At 40.0% G+C, this 10,984-nt stretch overlaps 1 protein-coding gene across 1 annotated transcript; it reads left to right on the top strand.

The window, feature by feature from the left end:
* The first annotated feature begins 2,686 nt into the window (after window positions 1-2,686).
* On the top strand, window positions 2,687-10,683 carry LOC115759118. The gene is made up of 3 exons (XM_030699960.1): window positions 2,687-2,789; window positions 3,630-3,957; window positions 8,856-10,683. Exons 2-3 carry the CDS (start codon window positions 3,727-3,729, stop codon window positions 9,051-9,053), a joined length of 429 nt encoding a protein of 142 aa, XP_030555820.1. The 5' UTR covers window positions 2,687-2,789; window positions 3,630-3,726; the 3' UTR covers window positions 9,054-10,683.
* The last annotated feature ends 301 nt before the right edge of the window (window positions 10,684-10,984 follow it).

Below are 10,984 nucleotides of genomic sequence, written 5' to 3' on the forward strand. Positions count from 1 at the left end.
CTATTGTGGCATATAATGAAAATCCTACAATAGCATATCATATATCATATTATACCAAATCATATCAGATCTCAAATCATATCATCCAATCGTATCAGCTCGAATCATATTATACGAAATCATCTCAGCTCAAATCATATTATACGATATCATGTGATTTCATTATATCATAATGCATTCACATCACATCGCGTCAGGCCGAAATCTACTTTATATCGGGATTTTCTTAAAAAACAAACAGACAAAAGTTGTCCGGGAAACGAACCACTAAGCCGGGCTATGCTTAAAGCTAGCTAACGGCTAACACGACTCGAAAAGCTTTGGCCGGGTGACATAGCACTGAGCTTTCGTGTGAGCTGCGGGGAGCTTGCATTTGAGTTCAAGTAAGCTTTTTTTGAAGTACTTGAAATGTTGGTCCGAGTCAAGCATTTAATTTTCCCATATTATGAGTACCCGTTTTTTTTTAACTGTTTCATAAAGCGTTTATTTGACTGCGATTCATAAATAAAATAAAACATATTCACTCGCACGCAGCGTAGATACCCGCAGATGCCTTTGCGCTTCTCGTCCGGAATGGTCGTAAAAAAAAAAAGAACCCTTGGTCTTGCATTGGCCATGCCCGGCACGTATTCAATCACAGCAATGGCCACACAAAACTGCGCTATATCAAAAATTTTGGGGCTTGTAGTCGTGCGCCGTATACAAATGGTAACATTTCTCAAGCAACAACCGCAACCAGGGGAGGCAACAACAGCGTTTGCTGGCCAGTTAGTTAGTGAAGTGAAGATACATTATTGACGCCCGGCAATGTCAACATCATGCAGCCATGACGACGTCGACAACAATAAGAACGAGAGTGATATCAACAACAAATACAACAACAACAACAGCGAAAACAATTGCGAGTTAACCATGAGATTTGCTTAGCGAAAACATTTCACCAGATTCTGCCAGGCTGACGCCCACAGAACAGACAATACTTTGAAATGGCACACGTACACACACACACACACACACACACACACACACACACACACACACACACACACACACACACACACACACACACACACACACACACACACACACAACACACACACACACACACACACACACACACACACACACACACACACACACACACACACACACACACACACACACACACACACACACACACACACACACACACACACACACACACACACACACACACACACACACACACACACACACACACACACACACACACACACACACACACACACACACACACACACACACACACACACACACACACACACACACACACACACACACACACACACACACACAAACATATATATATGTATATCTATATAGCATACGTAAATACCAAGTCAATGATATGCACGCTGTTGTTGCTGCCATTGTTATACCCTGTAGAGCATTCTTGCCTCCAAAGGAGTGGTGCAAGTGAGTGAAACAATACCTGCATCAATATCAATCATTGTCAATATCAATCAATCGTGTTCTGGGGTGAAACATTATAATGCTCTCCATCAGTTTTTCTTTATATTTCAACGTTGCTTGCAGAATTTTACCCAGTCCCGTGTAAGTATGGTATATGTCTATGCCATAAAGGGTAACTACTGTGAAACCTTAAGCCTTTCAGCTTTCATAGTTTGAGCATTCCTCTGATCATTAATCAATCTTCCAGTCATTAGCCAAACAGTCAGTCAGTCAAAAGTGCATTCAGTCAGTCAATCACCTCATCAAATAATGCCTAAGCAAGTCAGCTAACCAATCAGTCAGTCAGGAAATCGTTCAATTCCTCAGTCAGTAAAAACATTCAGTCAGTGTATCTGTGAGTCAATCACTCATATAATCAATCATTCAGTCAGTCTTATCAGTCAATGTCATTTAGTCTGATTAATCAGCCAATAAATCAGTCAGCCAATCACTCAATCAGTTATGCAGTCCGACCAACTAGTCCATCAGTTAGTTAGTCAAAGGGTCTGTCAGTCAATCAATTAATTATTTAAATAAGCCTGTCAATCAGTTAGTCAAGCAATCATAAGTTCATGCAATTGACTGAGTTCGTCAATAACTCAATCAATCAGTCAGTCCATCAGTAAGTCAACCAATTAATTGGTCGTCAGTCAACCAGTCAGTCAGGCAATCAATCAATCAGTCATTCAATCAATAAGTCCATAAGTAAGTCAATCAATCAATTAATCGGCAGCCAACCAGTCAGTCAAATCAGTTAATCAAACAATCAGCCCGTCAATCAATCAGTCTGTCAGCCTGTCAATAGAAATAGATAGGGTATCTTCTAGTTGAGCACCCTCGACTCCATCTACTTGTTGTTGTCGCCTCTGCGCGCGCACATTTGTCCTTTAAACGTAATGCGAAATGTGAAAGAATTCGGCATTGGCGACTGGTCAGAGAATGTTAGACGCATACCCTAACAACCATGTTAAGTAACTCGCTCGGTTTTTGGGTGTGCGAGCAAGTGTGTGTGTGTGTGTGTGGCGCATGTGTAGGACGTCATATCCTGGCAGCAGAGCTCTGTCATCAGGGCCAAAAGTGGTACTAAAATCTCAGCCGCGGTCGCACTTTGCCTATAAATACAAATGTCTGCAAGCAGCTTGGCTTAAAGCAACATTGTTATCCTAGTACGGCACATCGTAGACGAGCGTGAGCAAAAAATATATATATATATATAAAAATAAATATTAGATAATAAAAACGCACAGGCTCGTGACGCAAAACTAATCCCAACTACAACAGCGAAAATCCTGTGCACAGTGAGTCAGCGCCTAATTGGAAATTATAAAATTGCATTCTATTCATTTTGATTATGTGCTAATAATATTTAAGCTAGCCAAACAAATGAAAAGGCAAAAATATTATGCAAAAACCCAGAGCAAGCGATGCTCAGTTTTCAAAGCCGTGAAGAGTATATTGCGTTTCTGCAGCGTTTGTCTGTTTAATTTAAAAACAAAGTGCTTAGCTACAAAATAGGCAACAAAATATTGAACAAGCAATTTTGCTCTCTTGATCAAGTAGACTCTTTGCCACCTGTCCATAAGAAATTATCGTACAGGTTAGAGAGTAACTCCCAGAGTAGCACTCATTAGAGCGTATTTCCCAGTCGAGCACTCCTACTTATTTAAGAGTATCTCCCAGTCGATCACTCCTTTTTATTTAAGAGTATTTCCCAGTCAAGCACTCCTACTAATTAGAGAGTGTATCTCCCAGCACTCCTATTTATTAGAGAGTATCTCCCAGTCAAGCAGTCTTACTAATAAGAGAGTATCTCTCAGTCGAGCACTCCTACTTATTTAAGAGTATCTCCCAGTCGAGCACTCCTACTTATTAGAGAGTATCTCCCAGTCGAGCACTCCTACTTATTAGAGAGTATCTCCCAGTCAAGCACTCCTACTAATTAGAGAGCGTATCACTCAGTCGATAGCTCCTACTTATTAGAGAGACATACTTTCCTATTTAAGCCCAACAAACAATTAAAGCAGAGTATTCTGCAGTCGGATCTTCGTTTTCGGCTGAGCTTTCACTTGTTTGCGTAGGCAAATCTTTTAAGGCTTTATTTTTAAACAAATTCACACAGCTTTTTTATACGCTTGCAGACACAAATAACAACAACAACAACAACAGAAACAACAACAGCAATTCACCTGCAGGCGCACCTGTGTCGACAACAACAACAACAAGAACGCCCACAAAATGACCATGACTGCCGCCAGGAATCAGGCTCAGGCTCAGGCTCCAGCTTTGGCAACGGCTCCCACTTTGGCCCGGTCACACAGGCTGCAATTGTCGCTGCCGCTGCCGCTGCTGCTGGCGCTGATGATGCTGCTGCTCCTGCTGGTGCCGCCGCAGCCGTGCGAGAGCCGATACCTGCCGACAAGGTCGCACGGCGACGAATTGGACAAGCTGCGCGAGCTGATGCTTCAGGTAAGCGCCTGCCCTCCGGCTCCAGCCGTAAGTGGATAGCCAGCCCGAAAGAGCATTGTTTATGTGCATTAGTGTGTGCGTATTTGCATGCCCTAACAAAGGGTATTGTAATTGTGCTGTGAGCTATGTAACAGGAGCAGAAAACCTGGAACCCATTAAGTGGGACAACTCTATAGAAGGCCAATTCTATGCATACGGACGGACGGATTGACGGACAGACAAACAGACAGACGGACGTGGATGTAGGTGCTCCTAGTGCCTGCGCAGATCGAGTTTGTTGCCGATAATCGATAGTTATCGATTGCTCCGTTTCCAAGCAATCGATAAAAACCGATATCGATATCCTGTTTTTTGCGCACTTTTGGTAAATAATAAGAGCTAGAGTTACCAAACTTTACATAAGGCCTTTAAAATGGAATATATATATGCAATTGATGTTGGAAGAAGAGGGTTCAGGGTATCCCGTAGTCGGGAGCTCCCGACTGTAGCCTCTTACTTGTTTTTTTAAATATTTATCTCAAAATATCTTACTTTATTATGCAAATGCTGCACAAGATCTTTGGCATAATCCCAAATCGGAATAATTTGTTATCCGAGTTTCTTGTTTGTCAAGATATCCCAATCAAGAGCTTAGCTAAGCTTATAAAATATTTACAAAATCTTAACAAAATGGACGACTATATTATGTAATTCCCATGAGAATCTGCCATGAATTTGAATGAGTTTTAAGCCCTATTACATACGACTACCATATCATATAGAAGTCGGTTAAAGATACACTTTCTCTGGAAAGGGCATTTAATCGTCGGCTAAGCTGTTTAATCTCGCCCTTTTGGTTTGGTCTTTTCTCTGCTCTGCTTTTTGGTGTGTTATTTTTGGCGATATAATTAACTAAATGAAAAGAGTCAAAAGCGTGGTATTAAGTTGCAATTATGTCGCCAATTATTGGGGTTTTATTTTTCAGCGTGTTTTTGTTTTGGCCAACTCAGTTGTTGCGGGTTACCCGGTTACGTCATGCGCCCAATCAATGCCAGGCCAATGGGTCTAGATGGGGTTACCAGAAAGTATAAAAAAATTAAATAAAAGAGAAGATAAAAGAAAATAATGATAAAAGCCAACGCACAGATAGCCGCCGCTCCTGACCACAAAAGTATCTTCTTTTATTTTTCGGCTGCGTCTGCAACCGTTTCACAAATATTTTACATATTTCGCAAGATGTTGTTGTTGCTGTTGCAGTTGTTGTATTTGGTCATCTTAACTGGGAACAGCAACAAGAAAAACAACAACAACAACAACAGAGCCTGCCCGGCTACAATCGCCAACCTGCTGCGCTTGGAGCTCTCATCTTTGCCAACAACCTGCACAGTTTTATATAAAAACACATTTTTTCGTCAGCTTCTTTGCTGCTTCTTCTTCTTTTTCTGTATTATTATTATTTATTTTTTTTTTTTTTGATTTTTTTGTGGGCAGTTTCCTGTTCTTTTTCGCAACCGCAGCACAAAAATGCTGCTCAACCGGGGGGCCAATTTAGTGGATGCTTCATATCATTTGCGCACACTCGATTTCTAGACGCAGCTGCAACTGCAACAACAAATGCAACTGCAACTGCAACTGCAGACTGCAGAGACTGCATCTGCAACTGTTTGGCTGAGCTTATGTGTAGCATCGACAACTGCAATCGCAGCACAATTACCAGCTAAATATGGGGTAAGCCTTGGAGCCCAAAGTGTCTGTCTATGGGCACGTCCTTGGGTCTGTCTTTGGATCTGTGCCTGCAGCTGGCTTTGGGTCTGTCGATGGAACTGTCTTTGGCTATGCCAGTGGTTGTGTCTTGCCACCTCTGTTTGCCTGGAAATCTGGCTCTAAGTCAGCATAGAGTCCATTTCGGCTTAGTCTGCGGGCTTGCCTGGTAGACTGGCTCTGAGTCATCCCAGAATTTCGCCTGGGGTTATTGCTTTCCGTCTTTGCCTTAAGCAATTCCATTTTAGATTCTTCTATGGACCTATCTCTAAGTTTCTCTATGTGTTGATCTGGATTCTGTCTATTGGTCCATCAAGTCTTCGCCTAAAAGCGTCCAAGAGAGCGTGCCTGTCTGTGGATCTTGACTCCAACTTCAAGTCCGTTCTCAGACTGTCGCACACTTTCTCTTGAGATTTGTCTGTGCATCTCTTTCTGGATTATCTATGATTCTGCTTATATATGTAAACTTTTTAGGCTTGACTCTTGATCTTATTTTGGGTCTGTCTAAAGGTTTGTCTTAGGATCTGTCTTGATTCTTGGGTTCCTTATCCAATTATGAGGTCTCTCCCATCATATGTATTTCTGGCTCTGTCTCTGTTTCTATAGCTGGGTTTGTCTCTGGTTCCATTTTGGATCTCTCTGGAGCCCATAAGTCTAACTAGGAGTTTGTTTCTTGAACTTTCTTCACTTTTAAGGGTCTAGTATTTCCGGTTGGATCTGGTTTTTATCATTTTCTTTGGGGTTTCCTCTCCCCCTCCCCTTCCCCCACCACTTTCCATCTGTCTCCCACTCTGGTGTATCTCTTTCCCTGTCGCTATCTGCGCTTTGAAGTTTGAGTTGGCGCCTGCATCCGAGTCTGAGTCATGTCAGGGCCCTTGCGAATCGATAAGCCGCTGACGTGAGACGCGCACAAAGTGATTTTGGCCAAGAGGGATAAGAGCCAAGCAACAGCAGACAACAGGCAACAGCGACGCCAGCGGCATTGGCAGCAAAATACACAAAATAAAACAAAATAAAAGTAAAAGAAAAGACAAGGAAAAAAGTCGAAATGGAATCAAATACGGCAAAACGTGAAGGGAAAATCAAATGTCAAATAGCAAAAAGCTGCTGCGGCTGCGGCTGCGGCCCCTGACGAAGGTTGACTTTGACTTTGTCGACGTCACGCAGAAAATAATATACAAAGGAAATTCCACTTGTCAGATGAGTGTAATGCATTGAACCAGCAGATCATGAGTTGGCAAACAGCTCAGCTTATGGCTAATTAGCCGCGGCCTGTCACATCCGATAAAACTTCACTTTCGTCTGGCAAGAAACTCAAAAACAATTCCCGCTCGCACTTCGTAATGAAATATTTAGCTAGCAACTTGGCTGCATGTTAATTTTGGACAGTCAATGTCAAGTTGTTGTCAAGAAGTTGTACGCAGACGAAGAAGAATTGGCCTGAAGCCAAATGTATTGCCCTCAAATTGAATATCTTAACGCTAATTAATAATTAATGCAATTAAACAAAGCATATACATATATAGACTTAAGGAGATTATTCCCAACTTTTCCTAGTCCCAAGAAAAAAAAAATATTATTAAAAATGGGCGCAAATTTAATAGATTATTTGACGTTTTCTCACTTTCAATGCCTTAAATAAATTAAATTTTTGTGCTGTCAAATATTCGCATTTATTCCTCTGCTCTTACCACAGCACGAACAAAATTGATTAGGCCCATTTCTAAAAATAAATTGACCACACACAAAAAACGCATTATAATCGAAGCAAACAGAAATTATATATAAACATCATAATAACATATTAATTTGATAAATAAAGTAAACCAAATCTAAGGTCAGACACGCGAAATAAAAGTAAAAAAAAAAAAGAGAAAAAGGGCAACAAAAACTATGCCGCGATGATTTGATGGAATTTTGCATGTTAAACAAAAAAAAAAAAACGACTTCATGGTAAATTTGATAAAATATTGAATCGAGCAATACTTTTCTGACAAATTATTTATAGCTGACCTTAGTAAAATGCGTTGTGTGTTTATTTATTTTGGCATTCGGCTGATTATTGTTATTATTATTATTATTATTTTGTGACTAGGCCATTGATAGTTAATCGTTTAGAGCAATATTTAAGGGCATTTATTTGGCAAACGTGTGCGCCGGCCATTAAGAGGAAGTGTGGCAAGCTTCCCCCAGCTGCCACACACCCCTCCCCTCACCCACCCTCCAGCTGACAACGCACCACCAAAAACAACGAGTGAAACAATGACGACAATTCCAGAGACCCTTATCCAATCACATAACTTTGCACTTAACGACGACTCTCAAATTAAATTGTCTAAATGTGAAGATGCCAGGGGCCTGGCTGTGGCAGGCGGTGGAGGGGTAGGTAGCTTGTTGGGCGGGGGGAAGCAGACCCTGCTAACCGCGATGCTGTGCGATAACAGCGTTTGTTGCTTCCTTATACGATATATCTCTAACAACGTTTAGGCCAGCTGCAATCGCTGCACTTCGCAGTTGTTATTAATAACTGAGCAGGAAAGAGAGAGGCAGAGGGAGAGGGAGAGGGCGAGAGTGAGAGGCGCAGCTCAAAAAACAATCTGTTAAATTAGCAATAATATAATTAGCTGGCGCAAAATTGTTTTAGGTTTTTCTCTCTCTCTCTTGTCTTTGGCCGATGTTCACACATCGTTCGCCAAAACAAAAGAGTTGGGGGGGCGGGGGGGTCGAGGGCGGGCGAAGAAAAGAGGTTACCGTCTGATAATTACACGACAATACCCCCCATTAACACATTTTCAGTCATCAGAGCTCACAGCCGGAGTCGCCACACACAGCCTCCAAGTGTTATATATGTATGTATATATGCATATGAATAGGGTTCATTCGATTTAATGAACCGCCAAAAACCTGTGACCATGCTTCCCACACACAACAGGCGGCTGGGCCTGTATATAGTACAGCCAAGATTTCAACAGATTTTTGAAATAGCTAACAAACTCACAAACTTCGCTCCGCTCACAATTTCAGCGATACGATGCGCTTCGCAACAATAACAACTGTGCGCTGATAATAATAATAATAATAACTGCCATATAACAACAATAACAAACAACAACAACAACAGCAACAGCAATTGTAAGCTTAACTCTTTTTGTTTGCAGATTTTGGAGTTGAGCAATGAGGATCCACAGCAACAACAACAACAACAATCACACCAAATGCGTCTGCACAATGAGGCCAACAATCCGCTGACCGCCCAGCGTGGCAGCGGCAGCAGCGGCAGCTCGAATGCCGCCTGGCTCCAGAAGCTGGGCGCCATGGGCGCACTTGACACGGAGGGCGGCTATGGGCGCTACTAAAGCCCCAAACCGCCAACAATTAAACCAAACGCGACGACCCCGATTAAAACTTACAAACAAACAAAAAAAATACAAAAATCGAAAAAAAAAAATCCAGGAATGCAAAAAAACCATTTGAAATGCCAAATTGTTCAACTAAAACGATCTGGTTCCTATTTAAGTAAGCCAGCCAAAACGAACTAGTTCCAAAAGAAGAAGTTTAGTATGCTAAAAGCGAACTGGTTCCAAATAGTTGTAATTTTTAAATTTAAAAAAAATCAAAACTGAACTGGTTTTAAATTGAAGATATTTTTAAAAGCTACCATTGTAAACAATAGCTTCAAAACATTTTAAGCGAGTAATTTTACTATCATATTGAGAACGAACTGGCTCAAAATTTAAACAATTTTAAAGTTAAGCCAATTGCAAAGTTAGTTATTTCAGTTAGTTATCAATTAAAAGCCTAATGGTTCCAAATTGAAGCTTTTTCTTGAACCAATTTTAAAGTTCATTTTATTCATGCATATTAAAAGCGAACCAGTTCAAAATTGAAACTATTTATAAATTTAACCAATTTTGAAAATAAATTAATTGAACTAAAAGTACCAGTTCCAAATTAAAGGTACTTTAATTAAAAGCTACGTTTGTCAAAAATAGTTCCACCCTATTTTGAGCTGAGTTCATTTTCGTTTGATTTTAAAAGCGAACTAGTTCAAAACATAAACTAATTTTAAGATATTTTAAATCAATTCAAAGCGAACTGGTTCCGAATTGAGATCAATTTTAAAAAGTTGCCAGAGTTCTTTTTACAATCAGCGAACTGGTTCAAAATTAAAACTAATTCCTGCAAAAAGCATATTAAGTTAATTATCAAGTAAATTTCTAAAGGAAATGTATTAAACGAAAGTCTAAACGATCGAAAGCAGAGCTTAGCACAGTCTTCAGTTTTGGATCAGTTCTTGTAGGCATTTCAGATAGTTTTGACATTCCGGAACGAAAGAAAATGACAAAAACTCAACGGTTTTAGAGCGCAAGCAAACTGAACTAAAAAGAACTAAACAGTTCCTATTAAAAGAACAATAATTTTTAAACTTTTACGATTAATCAAAATGAAAAAATCAAAAAAAAAAATATATATATATATATATGATGTATGTATACACTATATACTGTACAAGTGTGAGTTGCTGGTAATTAAAATTATATATAAAATTAAATATATATAGATATACATATATATATATATATATTTATTATTCCTGTCTACATGTTCTTTCAACTTTGTATTGTGGTTGCCAGATTCTGTTGCATGTTAACCGAGGCGAAGTAGAGTCAATTGTAAATATGTAATCCCCGTCCCTGAAAGCATAAAACTGGTGTGTTTTTAATGGGCCCCAAGGCTGGGCAAATAAATATAAATTATGAGCATATTACTACCCAACTACCACAAATTAAAATGCCGACGCTTCCATAACGCAGTTTTTCTTCTTCTTTGTTTGTTTTTTCTGCTTGTTTTGTTTTTGGGATCTCTGTGCGTAGTTTTGGGGTCTGGGGCCTGGCCTCCAAGCGGCACAAGTTACAAGTTCAGCGACGAATGCTTTTCCATTTAATGGCGCTATATACCTTAAACTTATATATACCAAATATATATATATATCTATATAGAGATATATGTGCTTGATGCAGCCCCGTTTAAATGCGCTACAAATGTACATTTAATTGTTAACTTAATCGTTGTTTACCTTATGATCGAAAACAATAAAAGAAAAAACCATTTTCAATGCAATCTGCTGGCGCGGGTCTCTTCTGCTTTTTAATTAGATCTTTAACTGCTGATATATAGAGGGGAGAGGGGAAGAGGGTTGGCGGCGTAAATCTCTTATGCAATGCATCATTTTTACATCATCTCTGCACACGCATGCATCTGTATCCGTATCTGAGAGATACGCTAG

The sequence above is a fragment of the Drosophila novamexicana genome, unplaced genomic scaffold (assembly GCF_003285875.2).
Source record: "Drosophila novamexicana strain 15010-1031.04,08,12 unplaced genomic scaffold, DnovRS2.1 tig00000193-arrow-pilon, whole genome shotgun sequence".
Classification (NCBI taxonomy): domain Eukaryota; kingdom Metazoa; phylum Arthropoda; class Insecta; order Diptera; family Drosophilidae; genus Drosophila; species Drosophila novamexicana.